This window comes from Dromiciops gliroides, chromosome 4 (genome assembly GCF_019393635.1).
Source record: "Dromiciops gliroides isolate mDroGli1 chromosome 4, mDroGli1.pri, whole genome shotgun sequence".
Lineage (NCBI taxonomy): Eukaryota > Metazoa > Chordata > Mammalia > Microbiotheria > Microbiotheriidae > Dromiciops > Dromiciops gliroides.
In genome coordinates, this window is record NC_057864.1 from 489,214,284 (window position 1) to 489,240,513 (window position 26,230).

A 26,230-nucleotide genomic window follows, 5' to 3' on the forward strand; every position below is an offset into this window, starting at 1 on the left:
TGAATTCATTTTTCCTGCAGAGTTCTTTTTAAGCTGATTTCTACTTCTATCCATGCTTATCTGTTTCTCCTAAATGGTGAGATAATTATTTATATTTTGTTCTCAGAAAGGAAGAAAGGGGAAAAAAGGCAAAAAGGAGAAGGACCTGACCCCTGACAGGTAAAGAATGCACCAGTTCTCCTGATACATATGCCCTGGAGAAGCAGCAGCACCACAGTGGCCAGAGCCTCAGTTAAGAGGCAGTTCCCTGGCCTTGACCTAGACCGTGAAGCCCTCTGAGGTTATTTTCCTCATTTGCCTAAGGGGTCATAGGATCTTTGGTATTTAAAGCCGCTATCTAATCCTAACCTTTCGTTTTACAGATGAGAAAGCTAAGGTCCATATCAGGAAAGTGACTTGCCCAAGATTACACGGGGATGGGGGTAGGGGTGTTTAGTAGCAAAGGCAGAATTTGAACCCAGCTCCTTTGCCTCTAGATTCAGTGATCTTCTCACAGTTACCACACTGTCTCCAACCAAGGGAACTAGAAAGGAATGAGCTCAGGTCTGGGGGTCAGAGAACTGGGTTCAGATCTCAACCCTACACTTCCCCTGTGTGTGACATTGGGGGTGTCAGTCTGTGGGTTTCCTTTTCTTTGTGTTTTAACAACAACAATTATTGTGATTATGACGATTACAAAAATTATGTGAAGAAGACATGGAAACTGTTTAACTCCACACTGCAGCCTGTCAGGATTTAGCATCCATCATCAAATACCTGGCAGACTCCCCCTGGCTGCTAGAATTATCCACCAGTTTGTTTATTGTGTGTTTTGACTGATGACAAGCCCTTCCCGCAAATACAGGCCTCCAAATACCCCCTGGAGAACTCAGCCAGAAAACTGTCCTGGGGCCAGAGTGGTCTCCAGAATTGCTTTCAGTCACAGAGCCAGGACATTGATCCAGAAAAGGACAAGGTTTGTCATTGACATTGTCACATTCAATCGTATTAATCTTGAAGGAATGTGGAAAGAGCTTTCACGCAACCTAGCCAAGAAGCTCCAAGATTTTCAGGGGGCCCACATGGGATGAGCCTCCATTCTAATGCTTTCATTCTGTTTTGGCTCTTGACTTTATGCCCAGAACTTAGCCCAGTCCTTGCAGTACCTAGTAGGCACTTAAACGTCAGCCAATAGGCATTTGTTAAGCACCTACTATGTACCAGGCATTGGGCTAAGTGCTGGGAATACAAAGAAAGGCCAAGGACAGTCCCTGATGTCAGGGGGTGAGGGAGGGTGACAATAGGCAAATACCTCCATACAAACAAGCTACTGGCGGCATAAATTGGAAATCATCTCAGCAAGACAGAACTAGCTTTAAGGGATATTGAGAAAGAATGCCTGATTCTTAAATAATTATTATTATTAAATTGTTAATAATTTATTAATTATTGAATAATGCTTGGTAACTAGACTTATAGAGACCTGGTTATTTCCAAGTGACCTCCACCATTAGACTGTACTTCCTGAGGCCAGGGACTGTCTTTTGCCTTTTTCTGTCCCCAGACCTTAGCCCAGTGCCCAACACACAAAGCCTCTGTCCCATCCCCTGAGCAATGGTCTGCAGAATATTTAAAAAGTAAAAGGCCAATAGCTAGAGAGCAAATTGTCCCAGGACCCTTTCAGAATTCTATCAAGAATATTAAATGAGGTGAATTATAATAACACTAATTGAAAAAGTTAAAAAAGTTAAAAAACAATTTTTAAATGTTTTAATTTTAAAAATTTTTAAAAAGAAAAAGTCAAGAAGGATTAAATATTAGTTTTACTAATAATTGTCATTTATACAGAAACCCTTGTGAAGTACTTTACATAACATTGTCACATCCCGGCATTTTAAAGGCATTTTAAAAATGAGGAGATTGAGGTTCCAAGTTTAGACTTTTCTGCAGTTGATCAGCTCCTGTCAAAGGGCAGCTAGATGGCACCATAGGGCACAGAGAACCTGGCTAGGCATCAGGAAGACCCGAGTTCAACTTCCTAGCTGTGCGACCCTGGGCAAGTCACTGAACCCTGTTGCCTCAGTTTCCTCATCTATAAAATGAGCTGGAGAAGGAAATGACCAATCACTCCAGTATCTCTGTCAAGAAAACCCCAAATCGGGTCACGATGACCGAAAAATGACTGAAGCAAGTTTCAAAGGTGGAATTTGAAACCCAGACTCCCCTAGGTCCAAATATAAATCCAGCCCTGTACCATTCCTCGCTGCTGTATCTGCAAATGAAGGTTTACAGCATGGGGTCCTAGAAGGAGAGCTAGAACCAACTTCAGATGCCATCAAGACGAGCCCTCCCATCCCCACTTAACCGCAGAGAAGTTTGTGACTTGCCCATATGAGGTGAGATTGGAGCCTGGTGCCTTGGGTTCCATGAGGCAATGTTCTCTTCTGGCCTCACTCTAAATTCTCTTCCTGCTCTCAGGAAGTGATCCTGTGATTTCAATTAAAATAAATAGAATAAAACGCGACCGTGGAGACGACAATGTTCTGGAGAGTATAAAATGCTATATAAATGATGTCCCTGGGAGAGGGGTCAGCCATCTCACAGAAGGCATCACTTGTCTGTGCTTCCTGAGGACAACCAGCTTTGAGCAGGTTTTGTGTTTGTTTTAGGAAAAGGTAGCCCAGCGTGTGTGGACCGGGAGCTGCATTTCAATTAATAATGCACCAACAGGAAGGAAGGAAACAAGGCTTTATTAAGTACTTACTATATGCCAGTAAATTTCAGATAATTGGGTGGAAGTGTATTAAAATACATTTCCATTTTTCAAGCTTCAATAGAAATGCTTTAATGTTCTTGAATAAGAATAACTTAAAATACTCATTGTCTTTTAAGACAAAATGGCTGTTGGCTCAAAGGAATCATGCAGCTCAAATACCTCTGCAATGACTTTAAACAAAGTGCACTAATGAAATTATTTTGAAAAGAACTATTTTGAATGTAAAAGATACTCTCATTGAAAACCAGGGTCAAGACACACCCTCATCTACCATTACTGGGTGGGCCCTTGAGGCTTTCATGGGAACACAATAAGAGGCTGTCAAACAGCATTTTAAAGTAAACTATAAAAAGTTCCCAGCCCCATATTTTCACTTTAAAGTGCTCCACAAGGCTCCACAATCTTTACTGCTTCAGGGCAGGTCTCCTCAGCTCCCAGCCATACATCAGGAAGTTTTGCCAAGTCCCTTGGAAGCAGATGAAGCAGAGATGTTGGGGGGGGGGGCGGGAGAAGAGAGAGAGAGAGAGAGAGAGAGAGAGAGAGAGAGAGAGAGAGAGAGAGAGAGAGAGGGGAAGGAAGGAAGGGTAGAATTTAACCTAGGGGGCACTGGGCCTGGAGTCAGGAAGTCCTGAGTTCAAGTCTAGCCTCAGACATTTACTAACTATATGACATGGAGACCACAAGAAATAAGGACTCTGTAGCTCAGTGGAAGGATGGCTCACAGATTCTCCTTGGGGAGAAAGCAGCCACTGGTGGTTTCTGGTACATACAGGGCCAATGGTAAGAAAAACATAGTTTGATGGGACAGTGGGAATATAGTAGACTTTTCAGGGCTCACAAAGGACAGAAGCAAACACCACCACCATGAAGATAATTGTGACTTAGAGGCCAAGATATGTTAGGGAGGATAGAGAGGCCAAGAAATCCTATGAAGAGCATTTCAAAGTCTGTCAAACCATGTCAACATGTACACTGATACTCAGTGACTTCAATACAAAGGTGGCCATATGGGGAAATGGTGAAACATTTGTCAAAAGATACTGTTGAGAATTAAGGGAAAAAAGAGTTCAAAGACTCACCAACTACTCAGAAGCCTCCTGCCTATGTATGCCTCATGAAAGTGTTCTTCAAGAAGAGAGTTTGAAATTCCGAAGTACTAGGCATAGCAAGCACTCTACAACAGTAAAACAAAAAAACAACAATCATATCAAATAAAAAGTGACAAGTTACTGATGTGGAGTCATTTGAGAATCAGCTCTAAATTTAAAAATAAACAAAATATGAGAAGATGATTCTACATGTGATTACAACAGCTGCCACCTGACTATCAAAATAAGCCAAAGATGGGAAAAGATCAAAGAAAGGACATTGACAAAGTTAAATTGATGTAAAGTAATTGTCACAATTAATAGACTAAAAGTCAAATAGGCAGCTAAATGGCAAAAGAAATAGAGCACTGGGTCTGAAATCAGGAAGATCTGAGTTCAAATCCTGCTTCAGGCATTTACTAGCTGTGTGATCTGGATCAAGTCACTAAACTGCTTTTCGCCTCAGTTTATCTCATCAGCAAATTGGGGATAATAATAGCACCTGTCTCAAGTGAGATAATTTATGTAAAAAGCTTTACAAACCTTAAAGCACCACATGAATGCTAATTAGAGTTGTTGCTGTTGCTGTTAAAAGAACATTTTTTTTAAACTCCTTTGCCACCAAACGCTTATTTCTTTGCCAAGTAGAGAGTCACAAAGGTACAGACAATGCCAGTGAGATCATAGACTCAGTTTCAAATTCTCACAGAGCAGGATGGTGTCACCTTGCAGAGCATCAAAGAGCAGTGACTTTCAGAAGCAGGAGCCAGAAGAAAACTCGGCATGAACTCCACGTAAGCCATATCATCCCAGAGCATGTACAGATGAGCCAAGGAGAAAGAGGAGAAGTAGATCTTCACAAAAAAAGGCGGGGTGAATCAGGTTTACTTAGTATTTTTAGAAAAATCTGTCTTCCTCATTAAATGCAGTGGAAATGCCATGTTTGAAATCCTAACATGTAAAATACCTGATGTGTCATAAAAGGAAGTAAGAAAGGAGCTAGGATAATGAAGCAAGGATGAGCATCTGGACCACACCAAGTCTTTACAGAAAATAACTGGGCTGGAGACAAGAGAGATTTGAGAACACTGAAGAATGCATCTCCAAGATGCAGACACAAAAAAATTATAGTGCAGTATTATTACACAAAATAAAGGCAATCGAGAAGAGATCAGTCAAGCTTTATAGCCAATATGCCAACTTTCTCATTCCTGTGACTTTATGAGAATTATCTCTAGGTATATTGAGGGTATCCCTGATGAAAATACAGGAAGGGAACAGGACACCTCCATTAAGGAAGTCACAACATGGAGACAAAAATATGGCAAGGATGCAGGGTTCCTCTCTATTTACTATTTGTTTATTGTGTAAAAAAAGTCAGAAAGCAAGACAAATCTTTAAAGACTCCAAGTTATCTCCCATGCATATGTGAAAGTCATGCAATAATTATAACAATATAACACGGCATCTTAAAAGTTTGTAAATTATATCATATTTTCATATGACCCTCACAAAAAACACCAATAGGAGTAAGTAAGGCACTGTTATTATAATACCCAGGGCTTACCCAAGGCTACAAAGCTAGCTATTCAGTGGCTTAGGTCTTTGTGACTCCAAGTCTTATTCTCTATTCACTGCTGATCTAACTTCAAGCCAGGCAGCAAACAAGGAGATAAATGGTTGCTAGAGTGTTAACTACAGACATGGAGGTTGCCCTTGGCAGAGGCCCAGTGAAGGAGGTATTTCCTACACATAGGTAAGTCCTCCAGCTGTTCCTCTTTGGGGTGAATGTATTCTTGGCAATAAGCCCCAGAACATTGCAGCTCCTTCTGGAGGAGATCCACAACCACTTCAAAGAGATTGGCCCAAAAATCCACAAAGAGAAAACCAAGTGGATGAAGAATGCTTGTTGCACAGAGGATTGGGAGGAATGGTAAATCCATTGAGTGGATCCAGCAGGACGCATTTGGAGACAAACATTGAAGGTAGACAGCCCCTGGAGTTGGATAGGACGAAGAAGGGGCAGGGACTGGATTGCATGTAGAAAGTGGTACAGAACTTCCAGTCATCCAAAGCTATACACACACACACACACACACACACACACACACACACACAATCATACATATCTTTCCAATGCTGATATTCTGATATTGATGCTAACTCATTACTACTCAGAGTACTCTCCATACGGTTGACATTATATGTGACCCAGTTGACCATGCAGAAGTGCATGGTAGACATGAATAAGATTCCAAAGATCACCATTGATAGCCCATGTGCAAGATATGGTATAAAGGGTGTCTTGCAGGAAATTCATTTGAGGCCTCCTATATGTGTGGGCTTACTGCCCAACCAGAAAACGCGCTCCTGCAGGTCAGAGACTGACTTCTGGTGGTGGTGGTGGTTGTTGATGATGATGGTTTGTAATCCCAGTGTCTGGCCTATAGTAAGCCTGTAATAAATGTTTTTCCACTCCATGATGAAGAATCTCAGAAGATGCTACCCCAATGATATTTCATCTGGAACAATCTCCATTGCTGTGTCCCCCAAGCCCAGATAATTTCATAGGATGCTTCATTCATTAAATAAGTGGGGTGGCTTTTACATCTATTTGTTCTTAATTGGTATAAATCACAAGGGTGCTGGCTACGTGCCCATAAGCCTTTCAGAAAGGAAATGGTTTGGACATCTCTAAACTGGTAAACCCATCATCACATCTTCTGAAAACTGAGCCACGCCCACAGCCTGAAATTAGAATTAGAATCATTCCATATGCAAGCCTGGTCACTCAAAGAGAGCCTTCTTTTAAACAACTAGACTAAGGGCCATATGTGATAAATATACACATAAATATATACATAAATAAATTTCAAGAAGGATTGATGACCTACCACTGATTGCAGGAGCTAATTGAATATATAATTATGGGCTCAGAGTGTTGCCATTATTGAGTAATTTTTAATATCTAATTGTTCCATAATGAAGATTGATGAAAGAGTAGATTGTGGGAATCATGATTGATTTCCTGTTACCTGGTGATGTCATTCTTGCTAATGGCAAACATCAGATAGGCTTCTGGAGGTGACAAGGTAGGATTTTAAAAGCCCAATGACTTCAAGGCATTGCAGAAATGCTGGCAGGGTCACTTCAGGATTCCCTTTGACAAAAGGGACCTTGACTTGCTTTAAGGTATATGACATTATTCCCCTTGCCTGGGACTGTGTGTTCCTAACTTACACTTACATGTAACCATTTGCTCATTTAATTTGTAGGACTCTGGATTCCCTATATAAGGAACTTGTGGAAGAAGGGTTATTAATAAGACCTTTGAAAGTCCAGCTCTCTGAATACATTGGTAAAGTATATTCTAAGTGATCTTTCCACAGGCTAGGGGAATAACAGCTTCCCATGATATCAAGGGTCCCATTTTCTCCAATGGCAAGAAGCCTTTTAGACTGCTGTGTCCAGTCCCTTGGGCCATGGTTGTGAACCATCATGTGTGTACAAGGTGAAGGGGACATCTGGGAAAGAGAAAGAAAGAATCACACATTCCTCTGGACGTGGCCATAGCATCCCTGAGTGGCAACATTCTGTGTGAGGGCCACAACACAAAAATCCTTAAAGAGAAGTGATAGGTCCCAAAAGACTGATTTTAGATTGATGGGTGGGCTTCCCCTCATTGATGTCTCCAAGCAGAGGCTGCATGGCCATTTATCAACAAGGGCGTTCTTGTTCAGCTGTTGAACTGGCTAGCCCCAGAGAGCCCTCCCAATTCTAACATCCTATGATTCTAGGAGGAGGACAAAACCTAGAGGAATTGGCCAGAGTTGGGGCTAAGAAATGTCCTCACTTTTCTTCTCCATTTTTAAACTATCACTGGTTCCTTCTCTGAGACTCTTTCCAAAAATGAGGCTTCATGACTACCTGGATACAAGAAGCCTCCTGTGCCCCATCTGGCCAAAAAGATAAAACCAAGGGTGAACAGGACACTCATCTCCTCACAACAGGAAGAGTCCCTTATCTTCATGGGTTCAAAGGGGGACAATAGAACTTCGTGCTTGAGTTCAGAGAATTTGACACAGGTTTTAGAGGCAGGGGCAGGGGCAAGGCAGAGACAGTTCAACAACTTAACCAAGCTAAAAATGGTATACCAAGCTTATCTTATGACTTTGGGGAAAGAGTTATAATTTTTATAAACCACTACACCTAGTTTTAACCATCATTCAAAACCTAATTTTTACTAATTAGCAATGGCCATTATTCAGTAATCACCACATCACAATGAAAATGTGGTATTCTGTAAGATAGTTTTTGTTTTATTCTTTGTGATGCTTATATTTGGTCAAAAGGGCTAAGAGACTAGCACTTTCCAGAAATATTGCATTTTTGTAGATTTTCTGCTTAATTTATTTAACAAATACCTAAGAAAATCCTGAAAAAAATACCAGTCAGCTTCTTTGTAGAACTGGATTAAATCATTCAAAAATTATATAGAAGAGGCAATATTTTGAAAGGGGGAAGCAAATGAAGGTGAAATTTTCCTCTCAGGCTTTAAAAAAAATTATAAAGTAATTATCATCTAAACAAACTTGCACAGGACCCCCCCAAAAAAGTGGAAAGGAATGGGAAAATAAGCCAGTGGGACTCTTCAAATATGCAGAAATAAAAGTGATAAAATTCAGTACTAGCAGGGTTTTAAAGGAACAGGTACATTCATACAATCCTGGTAGAATTGCAAATAGTTGAATATTTCTAAAGATAAATCTATCAGTACACAACAAGAATAAAAGATGTCCATAACCTCTGTGCCCATAATTCTACAATAATTCCTTAGGGAAAGTCTGACTAAGAAGTATGACAAACTATCAAGAATTAAATTTTGAAGACCCAAAGAGAAATGATTCTTCTAAGGGAGAAAGGGGAAGGGGGTGTTGTCTCAAGAGAGACGCGCAGGAAACTCACCAACCAATATGAGTTTTTGACAGATTCTTACAAAAGATAAAAACAAAGGCAGACAAATTTTTTTTTAAAAAAAGGAATGCAGATGTACAACCCGATCCTGTAAGAATAGTACCCAGAATGCACAGCTGAGAATCAGCTGAGATTGTCAAAGAAAGCTGAGAATAACAAAATGGAGGACGGGGAGGAGGAGGAATAAGAGGGACAGGATACCTGATTGGGACAGATGGGCAGGCATAATGGATGATACTGAGAGGACAGAGTTGTTGCTCTTCTCCCTGTCAGAGAAGATGCTCTTTGGACTTGAAAGGACAGAGAAAAAATCAAAAGGCGAATGCCCAGATAAGGAGGGAAAGAAAGAGTACATAGTTGCCTTCGATTCCTTGAGGTCAGCTTACCCAGGTGAATTACATCTTAGGGCACCAAATGCAAGGATAAATGTGATTATTGAGATATAGTCAATGATCATTAAGAGGTCCTGGAGAAAGAGAGAGGTCTTCTAAGGTTGGAGAAGGACAGATGTCAGAGGAAGAGAGAGGAGATATAATGAAGTCAGAGAGGCCACTGAGCATGATTCTGAATCATGCCTAAATTCTATAATCTGTTATTTTTGTCATTGTTTACTTTTAAATTTTGTTTATAAATATGTAATATAAAATATTATATAATAGGAAGATATCATGAATAGTGATTTATAATATACTTGTGATGTATAAGTATATTATAAATGAAAATATGCTTTTAGATATTATATAATATATATTTAAAATATTTAAAATTTGGGGTTTACATCACCTTCATTTCTGAATTATATCCCTCCTCTTTCCCTTACCTAGCCAGCAAACCTAACAGCATGTATGTTATTCCCCTTCTCATTCCCTTGAGGAGTCCTCCACTTCTCCCAGGAGAAAGAGGTACATTTACTTTAGCACCTACCATTAGACAGCTGGTGAGCAAACATCCAGACAAGGGAATGATGATCAGGAAGAGCCAGCCTGACTGCATCTCGAGCAGAACGATCTCATTTCCTGTTCTTGTGAGGACAGTCACCATCCTAGTATCTCCAAGGAACACTATAGGTATACCTTACCTGGAGTGTATCCTAGAAAGTCACCATTATTCTTGTAGAGAACAAGGAGAGATGGGGATGAGTCTACAGTCATATGGACCATACAGTCAGAGCCAAGATAGTCATTAATAACTAATACACATCTATAAAATTGGGGGAGAGAGAGAAAACATGGAGACATTATGGAGAAAGTGACCACTAAAGGATTCCAGGGCAGAAGTGAGGAGAAAGCATTTCAGTCCTGGGGAGCAGCTATGACCAAAGCACAGAGACAGGGCGTGGCCCCAGGGCATGGAGTGAAAGGTACAAGAAACAATGGAAAAGCCAGCTTGATTGAACCCTAGAGTGTGTGAAGAGTGGAGTAAGGCATAATAAACACACACTGTGTCTATATCAAAGGAAACATACCCAAATAGAGAGTTGACATACCCATCAGAGCACAGGAGATGATTTAGTGGGCAGAAATAACAATATTATGGACATAGATGTAGAAATTATCTTTCAATGTAAATAATTGTAAATGTATTATTTTGTAAATATGAATGTGTAAATGTATATTTTGGTTTATTGTTCAGTTAGATATATACATCCCTACATAAATGTCATATTTTAAATTTTTCTATAACTCCAGCCCATCCGAATGCCAAAATCTATGATTTCACCCATTTCTCCATTATCCCTTTGAGACAATCACCACTTCTAATCAGGTCACTTAAAATTACAGATAACTCTTTTAGCCGCTTATGATGGAGATGACAAAGCTTGCTGTTACAATAAGATTTTAGGCTTGAATATACACCCTGTTATCATAAGCCACAGCATCTCCTTCACCACGAAGAGTAGCATCCCAAACCTCTCCCATTTCACCCTTCAGTATTTCTAGAAAATTATCCGTTCCTGAAATTAATGTCCCTAAAATGCCATAACACTGCAGAGATGTCATTGCCAGCCTGTCCTCATCAGATGCTGCACGTGGGGATTGCGGTCCATGTATAAGTAGACTTGATGGGAAATTACCTACAGACCTTTTGACGATGGGTGTTCCCCTCCTCTGAAGGGGCTGGACACCTTGGTCTGTGGTTATAGCCTCAGGATGCAGAGCCTGGCACTGTCTGCCTCTCTGCCTCCAAGGAAATTTCCCAGCCTTCTTCTCCGAGCAACAGATTTAGGGAATGATTCTACTTCTGCTCTGCCTCCTTTCTTTATTTTCTTGTCATTCTTTTACAGAGGAGAGTGAGAGAACAAAAGGGTGTTTTTACCAGCTTCTCTGAAGAGATGTCCTGTCTTGCCTTGGGCTTCCTGTTCTGGACTTCTGTCCCTCCTTTTGCTCACTGTGCTATTTTTACTACTGCCTTTTGCCTTTCTTTGGTGGGTCTTTTTCTTTAACTCTTTTTCTCCTTTTCTTCTTCTCTCTCTGGCAAGAATTTCTGGTCTATACGCAAGGAGTACTCTCTGCATCCTGAAGCCGGATGGTGGAGGGCTCAATGGTCCAAGCCCATGTGATGAATTGCAGGAATACAATTTCAACACGCTCACCCCAGGTTGGCACAGTGCCCAGGACTGTTAGAGTCCCTTCTCTCCAGCCAAACAAACAGGAAAAACAGTACACCCCCTAATTTAACTGGCTACCATTTAAGTAAAATCAGTTAATTTCTGCAAAATATGGTGCATCTGGGCATTAACATGGCTATATTGAAGCAAGCAAATTGGGGTCACTTTCATATGACCCCTAATGTCATGTTTACTGGCAATAAATGCTCATCATAATGGTCGCTCCAGCATCCCTCCCTACTCGGGTGAAGGCAAAATTAACCAGGCTTCTATTCATTACATCCTCATTAAAGAGCTGGGCTAGCCAGAGCAGTAATGAAAGCTTGTCATCATTACTGCACTGTCCCTACCAATGCCATCTCTCCCACTCTCAAGGACACCTCTGTCACACAGACACACAGTGAAAGGGTGGCTGGTACAACAATCTAGAAATCACCAGCTGATTTATTTAAACAGCAAAACAAATCTCTCATTTCCTTTCAGATTTCTAAACCTTTTTAAGTTTTCTTAGACTCTAGGTACTTTTAAAAAATCTTCCAAGTACCTAACACCCAAGGCTTACTCAAATCGACACTTGTTATTAAGAGAATGGGCAGTTAAAAAGAAATCAAAATATAGAGGACTCATTCATGATATTTTTTATTATAGGTTCATGTTCCACTCAGAAAGGAATCATGTGAACAGGCAAAGGTTTTGAAACATCCATCCTTGTGACAAATGAAGACAGCCAAACTAATTTTCTTGGTGACCTTATCTAAATTAGTCAGAAAATATCAGTTAGGATTTATGACTGGTTACAATTAAGCCCTTTGATATCTTCTAATTAAACTGGTAAAGATTTATTCCTATATTATGCCTTTGATATTCCTTTAAAAATTATAAAATGAGAATGACTGTTGCCCTCGGAATGGGACATCTCTATTTATTCTACATTCTGGTCAGACACAACCCCTCTTCACTGTGCCACTATTCACTGAGATTTGTAGCTTCCCACCCTAAGCTCCCATCTCCCTCAAATCACTCATTTATTTAAAAAATCTACAAATATTAAGCATCAGCAAGAGAAAATGCCAAACAAAGAAGGCTAATGTTTCACCATCTGGATTGGGTTTTTTTTCTTGTTTATGTTTAATTGTTTAAAACTTTGCCCCTTTTTCAATACCCCAACAGTGAAATGTGGCAACTTGAAACTTAGAAAACATCAGTAGCGAATGTGCTGTTAAGTGTCTGACAGCTGACAACAAGCCACAGCTGATGTGAATAACGGGCCTGGCCAGCTTGCACCAAAACAGCTCTTCCTTTGAACAGTCACTTATTTTTCTTTTTTACAAGATTTTTCAAGGACAGTGTCCATCTCCCAGGAGTCCTTAACCCACGAGGTACTAGGTTTTCTCAGAGTGCCGATGTTCTTTGTGGGGGGGTGATCTTTTAGCAGAATGCATTTTGGAACAAAATACTTTCCCATTTATCAGCCCTCTTTTCTCCCCACAGGCGAGTTCTGTTACCTGGGAACTACCCTCCGCCACATATCGATAGAACCGATGCCATCCCTGTCTGACGTGAGGCAGCTTATCACCTTGTACGGGATTCTCCCATTAGGTAATAAAGAGGACACTGACTTGTGGATTTTCCTCCTCGGCGTACATATGCATGTCTACACATGCACACACACACACACACACACACACACACCATTTCTCGCTCTGACAAGGCTTGACGGATTGCCGCCAAAAGCCCTTTGCAGCATATCTGTTTTCCAATTAAGTGTTGGGAAGGAAGGCAGGGTTTCATTTCAGCCGAGCATAAAAGACCCACAAAAGCCATTGACAAGTATGCATTTCTCGGGTTTGCATGTGAGACATAAAGGAAATCAGTGGGGAAAGGTAACAAGCAGAAGGAGCACCGGGGCTGAGAATTCATGAAAGGCGGGGAGGGGGAGGCTGCGGCGCCATCTGCAAGAGGCGGCAACTCTTGGGGGCTGAAGAACGGGAGCGTTCAGGAGCTAGTCAAAGTCCGCTTGAGAGCGCGGAAGCACGAGCCTTGACCTGCTGCGTGCGCTTTCACCGGCCTCCTCTACAATGATTCGATGTCGTGTTCTAGGCAGGCTTCTCTAGGGTTCTAGACTCAGGAGGCTGAGGACCCCTTACACGTTGGCTTTTTCCATAGCGGTGTCTGCTGTATCTCTGAATGACCCTAATGCGATAAGGGCTTTCATTGGGAATGGTGGGACCTCCACCCCATGTGACAGAGGTAGCACTTGGGCTCCCCCCTGGCCAGCCCTGTCCTCTAACAGCATGAATTTGGGTGGCAGGTGGGTCCTTGATGGGAGGCAGTGTGGGGCAGTGCAAAGAGCTTTGACTCTGGAGTAAGAGGCCCCAGATACAAATCCCATCTGTCTCTACCCGAGGGGTCACCTTGGGTAAATAGCTTTACCATTCTGGCTCCCCAATCAATGCTCACCTTTTGAAAATGAGGGTATTGGAGGGGCAGCTAGGTGGCGTAGTGGATAGAGCACCAGCCCTGGAGTCAGGAGTACCTGAGTTCAAATCCGCCCTTAAACACTTAACACTTACTAGCTGTGTGATCCTGGGCAAGTCACTTAACCCTAATTGCCTCACTTAAAAAAAAAAAAAGAAAAAAAAAGAAAACGAAAATGAGGGTGTTGGGCCAGAGGACTTCTAAGGTCCCTTACAGCTCCAGATCTATGAGCCTGTGGCCTTTCAGTGAGAATTCCTTTTATTTCCCTTCAAAATAAGATGGCAGCCACGTGTGTAGCATGACATTTCCCCTTGATTAGATCCTGGACCCATTTCCCTCAAAATGGCATTGGCTTGGAAAGGGATGTGGAATCTCTCTCTTCACTTTTTGTCCCCTGAAGCAAAAGGAACTTTGGGTTAAAATAAGTGTAAGTAAAACTAGGAATCGTGCAGCCTCCCGGAGTTCCCATTACAACATACTAAATGACAGGAAGTTTCTGGACTAAACTATGAGTGTCTGTTGTCTGAGAGAGGAAGGCAGCTTCAGGTTCTCAGCTCACGAAGGCAAGTGGTGCCTGGCATTTTCAACTTGTTCTCATTTTATGTGTTTCTAATGTATACATAATTTATGTAAATCAACAGTGTATATAAGCAAACTCCGGGGTATCCAGATTAAGTTTCCTTGGCTAAAGATTTAAGCCTGTTATAAAAATGAGTGGGTTTATTGGCCACAGTTTAAAAGCACAGATTACACAGGCCCATGCATCTGATCCTTGTTGTCAGGAATAACAGAATAACCCTTGCTTGAAGTAGCAAAGGCATTGGATGCCAGTGAGCTAGCTGATAGACACTCAGGAGTACACTCCTCATCAGAGCTGCCCATGGAAGACTTGTCCAAGATTAGCTTTACCGATCCCAGAGGCCACAGAAATGGACTCCCAAGGTTCAATAGAAAATAGAAAATAGAAAACCTCCCCTGCACATCTCTGAAGCTGACCTACCCTCCTGGTACTCCAGGAACAAATTCTCATCAGGAAAAAGAAAAGTTGGTTATAAAATCATTCGTGTATAACCAGTGGGGCTATTCAGTGGTCTGTGGCTTTAAGAAATCTGTAGGGCATCTAAGCAAGATGAAATAAACCTGGTCTAAGAGCTTTTATGGATGGAGGTTGATCAACCACCAGAACAAAATCACCCAAGCAGCACAATGCTTCCTTCCTTCAGTGGACCTGTGACCCCACCCGTCAGTAACCCTTCCAGTGAGGAAGATTGGAGGCCATTCAGCCCTTCTCCGCCTGTGCTGCTTCTTTCTGCCCATGTCCTTCCAGAAATCCTCCCCTTTTAGGTGGAGTGGGAAGGAAGGGGAAAGTCAGCCCAAGATCCTGGGATCTCTCCTCCAGGCCTCCTGACTTCACATGGGCAACAGTGAAGAACGGGGGTTGACCATCTCTTTTTCCTCACTGAAACTACATGAATGGCCCATCTTCTACTAGCTATGTTTCTTTGATAATGTCTTTGATGCCATATTGGACTGTATATGCATGCATGAGAGAATGACAGAGAGAGAGAAAGAGGAGGGAAACAGACAGATGGACGGATGGACAGAGAGACAGATCCAATCTGGTTACTTGTTGTATCCCCCATTGCCCTTGGAGGGGCCCACAATTTAAATTTCACTAAAATAGTGGTAATCCATGAATCATGGGGGAAATTGTAAACATAAATGTGGGCTATTTGGAAGACACACAATAAGTAAGTTCTGCCAGTTTGTATTTATGTTATATATCATTATGAATAAGGAAGAGTAACTAGATTTGTCATTTTATGTGTACAGGGAACTCCCTCCACCCACACAGATCAGCTCCTTCGCTGTAACTTAGTATTGGAGAGTTGTCTAGAGTGCCTAAAGGTCAAATGACTTGCCCACAGTCTCACATACAGCATATGTAAGAAGTGTAACTCACATGTACCTGGCTTCAAAGCCATTTCTCTATATGCTCTGCCATGATGGATATTATTCTATTATTGTTAACATAATATGACCACTGGTCTGAATAGCAAGATGACATAGAGTGAATCCAAAAAACATTTATGTTCAAGACTCTGTACTAGTAGCTCAGAGAATACAAAGATGGTGCAGACAAAACCTTGCCCTCAATGAGCTTTGAGTCAGTGGATCAGGACAGGAACACAATAGCGGTCATGCAAAGTGGAAAATGAGAGGAGCAGAAAGATCATAAGAGGAAGCAGCCATACGGAAGACATTTTCCAACCTCAGAAGACCTTCTGATCCGAGGGCTCATGATAGCAAGGCAACAGAAAAGTAGATGAAGCATGATTTTTAAAGCTGCACCACCTTGGGGGAGTCGCTCAACACACCTAGACTTCAGTTTCCTCCTCCTAGAAATTTGGTTTGATCAGCCCCTGGAATTTCTTCTGGGTCTCGACCTATAATTCCTTGGGCCAGAGAAGTAACAAAGAGCCTTCAGTGATTCTGAATCAGGACCAGAAATTACATGGAGGTATAGGAAACCATGGAATCGCTTTGGTGCCCATATTCAGTGATGTCTTCCTCCCCCACCCCATACATACATGTCCCACCAAGACACTTTGAACAAGGTTGGAACTTTCCCACACCAGCAGAGCACTCAAAGGTTTAGAGAGCACTGTCCTTTTTAAAATTTAATGTTTTCTTTTCCCCCAATTATACCTAAAATAATTTTTAGCATTCACTTTTTAAAAATGTTGAGTCCCAAATTCTCTCTTTCCCTCTCTTCTCTCCCCCACCATTAAGAAGTCCAAAAATTGGATATAGGTTATACATAGAGCACTGTCCTTGAAACAAAAAGAACTCCTTCATTTTATAGATGAGGAAACTGAGATTCATAGAGATGAAATCCAGCTAATATCCAAGGCAGGATTCGAACACAGGGACCTTGAGTTAAGTCCAGCCCTCTGCCTATTAGGCAATGCTGCCTCATCTTAGAATCTAGATTCTCTGGGTGCTCATCACCCCAGTGACTATAATCCATCTTTAGTAATAAACTTTTCTTTTCATTCACATCCTATTTATTTGGGTCGAACGTTGAGAAACACAGCATAGAAGTAATAGTTTTATTTTGTTCATAATAGCAAGGCTCTGGCTCTGGAGTCAGAAGATTTGGGTTCAAATTTTGCCTCTGATCCTGACCACCTGTATGACCCTGAGCAAGTCAGTTAACCTGTCTTGGCTCAGTTTCCTCATCTGTAATCCCCTTCCAGCTTGAAATCCATGATCCTGTGATCACGGACATGTGAACTAGTGTCAGATTTCTATGTCTGGTGTTGCCTGAAAAGGGCTCATGAACCCCCCAGTCTGCATTGGTCAGTGAATCTGTATGAAAGAAACAGGGCTCGTGCCCTGAGATAATAATTTGGGGAGCAAATCCAAGTGAATAACTGCTGATTTCTGCAGCAAAAGCCAGAACACGTGCCCTTGTGACGCCCTGCAGGTTCGCAGACGGTTCATGAGAGGGCGCCGTTGGTGAAGACGCTGCTGCTGGCGGGACCCTCTGGCGTGGGGAAAAAGATGCTGGTCCACGCCATCTGCACCGAGACTGGAGCCAACCTCTTTAATCTGTCCTCAACCAACATCGCCGGGAAGTACCCGGGCAAGACTGGCCTCCAAATGATGATCCACATGGTCATGAAGGTACTGTACCCGGGGATCCAAAGCTCCGCCATCTTCCTCCTCCAGGTCCTGCCCTCTGAGGCAGGACCTTCTGTGCTCTGTACCTCCGAGAGCCATGTGGCTAATGGAATGGCCTGGGATTTCTGAAAGAATTGACTATGTACCAGCACCGGGCTAACTGCCAGGGACGCCAATAGAACATTCAGGCATCCCTTGTTCTCCAGGAGCTCCCGTCCTAACTGGGGGAGACAACATTATTAAAAGAGAGGGTGTGGTCAAGTCCATGGAAGACAAGGAGCCCAGGGAGTAGAGCCAGGTCAGGTGGTCCCCCCCAAGAGGATAATGCGTTCAGGAGTTAGACTGGAATGAGACTCTGGAATGACTCCAGTAGAACTGGGGGCATTGTCGCCCCCAGACTATAACTTGAGATTCTAAGAGTTCCCATTGAGATGGCACCTTAAGGTTTGCAAAGCACTTTACACACCGCACTATCTCATCGCATCCTCACGACAGCTCGATGAGCTGGGTGCTATCGTTATCCCCATTTCACAGATGGGGAAACCAAGGCTGAGAAAGAGGATTGACTCAGCCAGGTTCACAGTCAGTACCTGAGGAAGAATTAGAACTCATCTCCCTAAGTCTTCCATCCAGAATGGGAGGTAGCGAGGTGGATACAGTGCAGGCTTGGAGTTAGGAAGAGCTGAATTCAAATCCTGCTCTAGAGACTTCACTGTGTGACCCTGGGCATATTGTCTGACTTCTCTGGGTATATCAATAGGACCCACTTCAAATCAAATGAGATAACATGTGGACAGTGCTATGAGAAATGCTAGCTGTCACTATTTGCCACCTAGTTGCCTTAGACAGACCAAAGCCCAACAGAGAAGCAGATTCTTCTCCAGAGGGGTGAGGCTCCAGGGGCTGGCATTCGAGGGAGGCATCTCCTGCACGTGCAGGGAGATAAGAAATGTGGATAGATACAAAGTGAGAAGGGGGGTGGGTGTGCTGCCGGGCACTGGCCACGAGGGATCAGGAAAATGCTGGGAGACGTGTTGAGCTGACGGAGGAAGGATAGAGAGGCAGGGATGGAGGGAGAAGCGTTCTAGACCTCAGTTTCCTAACCTGAAAAGTGGGGCTTTATTTAGTGTGTGCCAGGCCTTCTTCTCATCTCTGGACTTATATAGACGAAAGCAAGATAACCTTTGCCCTCCAGGGGCAGCCACTCTAGGCAGGGAAAAGGGATAAAATATGTTCTCAGATCAGTAAATCGATGTCATCCGTACAATTAACAGCGACAGAATGGCCGGTGAGGCTAGGCCACATGACCTCCAAGGTCCCTTTTAGTTCTAAAGCGACAGGAAGGGGATAAAGAAGTCTGGGATCATCGAGTCTTCTGTCCAATCCCAGAGACCCCAGGCTGGCGACCCTCCCCCGCCATGGGTTGGTCAGCAGAGCGTCCTGCCTGCAAGGGGACCCATGTCTCCAATTGCCATCCCTTCTCCTAGAAGGACAGTTAGGCATCGTCAGAGCCAGAGTCGCTAACTCCTGGAAGTGCCGGTGCCCTTTGCCAGCCAGGGGAGGGCTGTGGGAGAGAAGGCTCCCTGGGCCGAGCTCTGCCTCCCACGGATTGTTGCCCAGTAACGGCCCCAAACAAACAGACCGAGTTTCATTGTGGGACCATTAAAGCCTCAGAAATCCGCCCTGATCCAGTTAAGACTGGGCAGGCAGCCCCCCCCATCCCCAGGCTTCCCTGGAGGGCAGATGGTGGGCACCAGGAGCCTGCCCCATGACCTGCCAGTCTTTAAGAGCCAGCCTCGTGGTGGGGCCCCTCGCTCAGCCCTCCCCCCGGAGCAGGACACCCTGCATCCTCGCCAGCCGAGCGCCTGATTCGCAGAACGAAAGAGCCCTCTGCCGGCCGATGGAGCCAACTGCCCACAGATGATTCACACGGAGGGCTTTTGAGCCTCAAGCCGCCTGCTGGTGCTCTGAGAACAATGGAGATGAGTCCCCGTGGGGAGGGCAGGCTGGGGTGGAAGGCAGCGGAGGGGCAGCCTTAGACTGGGTGGGCAAGCCACTCTCTAGGTCTAACTGAGAGAAGCAGAAAAGCAGAAAAGTGCTCCTAGCAAACATCCCTGAGATGGCATCTAATAGGACTCTGAGCCAGGCCACTTCTCAGATTCTCTAGAAATCAATGATGCCTAAGCAAAAGGCCTCATTCAGGCGCCTCATGCTCAACGTGTAGAAAAAACACGGACCCAGGGGTGTGCCTTAATTCTTGCAGGTGCCTGCTGATTGGTGTGCTGAACCCAAGGGCAGGACAGGGCACAGACTGCGGCTTACCATTCTGTCAAAAAATAGTCATTAAAGTCCAATGATTGGCAGAGTCTGTAACTGTACCGCATTGGGCACAGGGGATGCAGAGATAATTAAGACATGGTCCCTGCCTGCCCTGGAAGAATGTCCTCCCTCCCTCCTTCCCCCTCTCATTTTGCTCTTTCTTCTCTTTATTTTTTCTTCCTTCCTTCCTTCCTTCCTTCCTTCCTTCCTTCCTTCCTTCCTTATTTCCTTTTGTTCTTTCTGTATCAGGGAGGGGAAGTACTTAGAATCTTACAGCCCACTAGGAGAGTCACCCATATAAAAGATAAATATAGTGTGCATTAGAATGAACAACGCCATGAGACTGTGGAGAGAGCCTGGCTTGCCATCCTTTCTCTGCTACATGACCTGGGCACATCAAGTAGCCTTCCGAGCCCCGGGGCAGCCCTCTGGTCAATCATTCACTGACAAAAATGAAACCATCCACTTTCTGAAAGCCAGGGGCTCGTTTTATAGGAGGAGACACATGAGCAGGCACGGGATAAATAAGTAACAGCACAAGTGAAAGTCTATACAAGGCGGTAAGAGAAAGAAGAAGATACCACTGCACCAGTCACAGGTTGGAATGAGAGAGAAGCCCAGAGAGAAAGTGAAAACAAAAGACGGACTGGGGAGTGGGAGGAGCAAGAGGGAGCCTATGTGAGGCATAGGAGGAGATGACATGCTATGAGGTGGTCCAACAAGCACAGGGGCCCAAGAGCCCATGAACAGCAGATGTCGGTGTCTCCAATACAGAGCCCACTTGCGTAGCCTGGTTCACCAGAAGTCCTTGCCCCAGACATCCTAGAGTCATTAGAAAATCATTGAAGGGACACCAACAGATCCAATCTACGATCTAGCAGCATTGGAGAGGTCAGAGCCTGGAGCCCAGGAGAACAATCAGGAGCCCAGCTCAGGAGTCCAGGCAAGAGGCAATGAGGGACTGAACCAGGCTGGTGGCCCTGTGTTTAAAGAGCAGGAGCAGGTTGAACATTGTGGCAATGGATGTGACCGCTCTTGAGAACTAATTGGATCTGGTCTGGAGAGCAGAACTCAAGAATGTTGAGATAATATAGAGATACACAGCTATACACATACCTATACATACACACACACACATATGGCTTAGACTTGGGTTCAAATAATCAATTGCAGGACACAAGAACAGCAACACTTCACTGAGCCTTGCTTTCTCCCCCACAGCCACCCAAATCTGCTGCCGGTCTCATCTTACTTGGCGATGGATGGGAGAAAGGGGCACAGAATTCTAAGTTATAGCCGGCTCCCATACCCAGCTGATACTAAACACATCCGGCTTTCATTAAAGTTACTGTGGGACAGCTAGTCTTGTAGAAAAGAGAGAATCCGGACTCAAAAAGGGTCTGTTTTGTGCAGTTGGTAGTTAATGTATGACTTTGGTATCCATCCAACCTTTGAATGAAAGGAAAGCAAATGGAGATCCCAGATTCAGTTGTTTTTACAATGAATTTCCTTCCCCCTTTGGAGAAAGAAGCTGTTGCCAATTTTTTCAACAGCAGGACAACTGAAAAGGCCCCTTTTAAGAGGGTTATAAATTTAGAGCCGGAAGGAGCATTGGAGGTTACCTAGTCCAACCTTCATTTGACCAAAGAAGAAACTGAGGCCCAGGGAAGTACAGAGACTCCTGTACACTTGGGTAGTAAGTGGCAGAGCCAGGATTCAAATCCAGGTGCTCTGGTCCCCTATGAGAAGTCAAGAAGATTTGTATTCAGATCCCACATTATTTGAATTCTCCTATCATACCTTAGGAACCCTGTGACCCTCAGCAAACACTTCCCCCTCTCTTGGCCTGTTTCCTTATCTGCAAAGTGAGAGGGTCTGAGTTGCTGGCCCCTAAGATCCCTTCTGGTGCTAAATCTATGGTCCTGTGACCCCATGACTCCAGATTGCATGGTCTGTCCGTGATTCCTTGTTCCTCCAGGAACTTTGGCCATGAAGGATGGTCCTTCATGGGTCCTGGCTTGGAAAGGAGCGCATGTAAGTGACCCCTTGCTTCTGTCTATTGAGAGGTGGCTTGCCTTTGGACTCCTCCAGCAGGGATCAAAGACATAAAGAAGCTGATAGAAAAGGTCAGGAAGGGCCCCAAGAGGCCCCCAGATCCTGGAGCTATCTCCTTTCCTATTAGATGTCATCTCAGAGATGTTTGCTAGGAGCACTTTACAGAGCCCTCAGCCTCTGTGTCCCCGGCATAGGGGGTGGGGGGGCCTCTCACAAACCAAACAAACAAAGTTCCTTCAGGAAACAAAGCCCTTCCGCCCAGGGGATGGCTGAGGAGGGTTCATGCCTGGGCCTTTTCCCATCCAAGTCCTGTGGGGGTCAGTCACCACCAGCAAGTGGCCCTCGACTTGTTCAGCCTGTCTCAGAGGCTGGGACCAGGGAGGGAACTGTCCTATCAAGAGAGTCTTTCCCAGGACCCTGCAAAGAAGGGAAATGAGAATTCATCCCCAAAATAACCAGAGGAACCGGAACTACTTCAGCATCAACATACAATGGGCAAGCAACAAGCCACTTGGATTTTCACACACACACACACACACACACACACACACACACACACACACACACACACATGCAAATGCCGTGAGAGTTCATGAAGCAGGCTCTGGAGCTCAGCCTAAGTAAGAGCTCCCCCCCCCCCCATTTCTGGGCCATCCTCGGAAACTCTGAAAGAGTCAAAAAAGAAGGTGAATCACGAAGAAAATAATGCCCTGAGCTCCTGGCCAGATCAGTCCTAGGGAAAGAAAGAGAAGATCCAGGCCTGGACTGAGAGAAGACAGGGGGAAGATATGGACTATCGGAGCCCACCATATGGGTGGGAGGCACAGGGGCAAAGAGAACTTGAGGCATTAAAGGGTGGGCCCCTTCATTTAATAGCTGAAAAAAAGAAGCCCAGAGAGGCTGTGGGACACAGGAAGACAGGTTACAAGGAGCAGATACAGGAGGAGGCAGAGTATAATGAACCTGTTGTCAAAGGCCAGTTCTGATGTGATGTCCCTGGCCCCATCTGTAAAATGGGGCAGGTGGATTAGGTGACCTTGAGCTGAATCCGTGATGCTGGGATGTAAATTGTTTCCCCTGCCGGGCCCTTGGTTTCCAACAAGGGAGTAAAAGATCTCCCCAATTCCAAAATCAAACGGTCAAATATTCATTAAATTAACTTAATTCGACCTTAGCTCCAAAACATTCTTCCAGATGTCCTTCTAAGACAGAACCAGCTGCCTCTCCCCTCTGAGGACACATTCTCCCAGTTGTAACTAGTGACGACCATCATTCAAATCTATAAACATCCGACTTGTATTTCATTATGCCTTTATTTTAAATTCAAGAAAATGGGGACCAAAGTGATTTGTCAAAGATCTCCTTGTACTGGGATGAGCCTTGCCTCTCAAGTCAGAAGACCTGGGTTCAGATATAAGCTGTCACTGTGTGCCTATTGCCAAGTCACTGATCCTCCCTGGGCACCTTCCTCATCTGTAAAATGAGACGGGTGAAATGGCCTCTGATGTCCCTTCCAGCCTCAAATCTAAGATCCCGGGTCTTGTTCCTGAGTCCTAATCCTCAGATAACCCAGGATTGTACAAAAGCACTCATCTGTCCTCTAGGAGTTAAATATTCAGGCAAAAGCCCCCTTACCGCCTCCCCCATCCCCCCACTACAATCAAAAAAAACTTTTCTCTATGAAGAGTGGGAAAAGGTTTGCATTTTGAGTCAGAGGACCTGGCTGCAGCCCCAGCTCTGCTCTTTACAAGCTGTTTAATGTTAGGCAAATCCCTCCCCAGCCCTCCACCCTCAGAATGAAGGTGTTGGACCAGATTATCTCTAAACCCCATGACCTCATGTCTAGGTGGGCTTAGCAAAAGCATCTTGCGTGCAGCTTAAACTTGTTGCCACTTGGATTGGGTTCGGTGGCTTTTTTTCTAATACAATGAACTAAACTCGGGTCCCTGCTCAGTCCCAGGGCTGACCGTCATGCCAAAAATGGGTTCCTAGCGTCAGCCAAAATAAAGAAACATAATCCAGGAAGCAGGCAGACACAAATGGAGCATGTCCGGGAACTGAGTGAGGTCTCCTCTACCCCTCCCCACCCAGCTCTATCTCCTCCGGGCAGGCCACCCCATCACTTAAGTGAGATGGAATAGGGAGGGCATGAAAGTTGCTCAATATCCATTGGCATTGATGGCTCTCTCTCCAGACCCTCACAGGTGGGGTGAGCGGGATAAGTTCCCACACCCCACCTGTCCAGCCCACACCACGTTAACGGCCACTGTTCCCATCTCCCATTCTTTTCTCAGCCCTGCTTATCTCCCACATATACAACAAAGTAGGGGAAACAGCCAACCTCAGCCCACGCCCAGGGGCTCTGCCCATCACCTCCTGTGTGGCACTGCCCACTGGCATCTCAGCTTAGGCCTTCTGTTGGTTTAAAAAACACAGTATCACAGCTCCCCCTCCACTTGACTATGTCTAATGAGGGAAACTGCAGCCGAGATGGCGTCTTTGCCACAGTTTCACACAAAGCCCCAAGTTGCTGAAAAAAAGAGAGAAATCTGTGTCTCCCAGGGCTTTGAAGAGAATCTCCCGTGCGTGGTCATTATTTTTACCAGAGCTATAAATCACCAAGCGACATTTAGCCAAGTACCACCCTTAAGCCTCATCCATGTCCGGAGGCGCCCGCACAGTCTCTCCAGCAGGGTTCGAGACAGCAAAGAAAAGCCTGGATCTCTTTATGCTGAAGAAGGCAGCGTTTCTGTGGGTGAACAAACATGAATAAACTTGAGAACTGGGAGGTGAATGTAACTAACATGGGGGGAAGCCTTAATGTCCCATTCATCTCCAGCTGGAAACGCCCCTCCCAGGGGGCTAGAAAGTTGGGGCTCCAGATAAGCAGGGGAGGACTCCTCCGAAGGATTTCTAAGCCTTTAATGATATCTGCATGAGAGAAAGTGTAGAGGTGTGAGGGAAAGCCTTGGGTGGCATCGCTGCCCTCCACATCTACAATGGCCCATCGAGGTTCTGGACAGGACTGTGAACGAATGCCATGTCAGGATCGGGTGGTCTCTGAGTGTGGAGGCTGTTTATAGAAGGCCGTGGGGTCCAGTGGTGAAAGTACTGTGTTTGAGGGCAAAGTTTAATCCCAGCTGTTCCACTCACTGACTGTGTGACCTTAAGCAAGTCATCTAACTTCTCTGTGGGATCATAGGGTGACAGATTAAGAGCTGGAAGGGACCTCAGAGGTCATGGAGTCCAAACTTTTTGCAGCTGAGGAGACTGAGGCCCAGAATGGGCAGTCAAGTTACCATGTCTGAGGAAAAGATTTGAACCCAGTTCTTCCTTACTGCAAGCCTGGCACTCTGTCCTCTACACCTTTTGGGGTTTGAGCTAAGATGACTTCTAAGAACCCTATCAACTCTGCATCTCTAGAGTTGGTGCCTGTGATCAGAAGTCTGATTCTCCCTGAGCCTCCATTCTCTAGAAAATGAAAGAATTTATGTAGATGCTAATTCTGGAGCCTGAATCATGAAACCTCCCTGAACCTCAGTCTCTTCCTCTGTAAAATCAGCGGGTTTGAATGGATGCCCTCAAAGGTCCCTCCCTTCCAGGTTAAGGTCTGTGATCCCATGACATTCTTCTAAACGAGTGAGTCAATGAGAATTTATCAGGTGCTCACTGTGTGTCAGGTCCTATTCTAATCACTGGAGCTTTTGAACACAAAACAGGGTGCTCATAAGTTCCCTTCTTCACTTAGTAGCAAATGTGCATCCAAGAGGAGGAAAGAAACATGTGCTCCCAATAAATGTCTTGCTTTCCTCTGTTTAGGTGGCTCGTCTATTACAACCATCGGTGGTCTGGATTGGAGAAACTGAAAAAACCTTCTACAAAAAAATCCCCAAGACTGAAAAGGAGGTGATGGCCTGCTCCTGGTTACTTTCTCCATCTCAGATCTTTCCCCAACCCCAAATGAGACCTGCTCAAGTACTGTCTGCCCCTGTGGTTTCCTTTTCTGCTGGGGTCTGGGGTAGGGCTGGAATCTGGGGGTGGCAGCATCTCCTGAGGAAGCCTTGCTGGGTTTGAGATAAGTCACAGGAAACTAGGGTCATGGGAGAGCAGCCAGAACTTGATACAGTGGAAGGGATCCTGCATTTAGACTCAGAACACCTGGGTTGGAGCTTCTGTCACTGTGTGAGCTTTGGTGAGTCTCTCCTCTCTGGCCTCTGCTTCCTCCTCTACCAGACAAAGGCTTGGAGTGGAGCTGATGATAGCTAG

General features: G+C 44.5%; 1 protein-coding gene across 1 annotated transcript in view; it reads left to right on the forward strand.

The window, feature by feature from the left end:
* IQCA1 (IQ motif containing with AAA domain 1) overlaps positions 1–26,230 on the forward strand; it is a 220,034-nt gene that overhangs the window by 168,468 nt on the left and 25,336 nt on the right. The window contains exons 12-16 of the mRNA XM_044005245.1: positions 107–159; positions 7,119–7,201; positions 12,917–13,024; positions 17,394–17,593; positions 25,784–25,870. Coding sequence (XP_043861180.1) covers positions 107–159; positions 7,119–7,201; positions 12,917–13,024; positions 17,394–17,593; positions 25,784–25,870 — 531 coding nt within the window. The remainder of the gene's footprint in view (positions 1–106; positions 160–7,118; positions 7,202–12,916; positions 13,025–17,393; positions 17,594–25,783; positions 25,871–26,230) is intronic.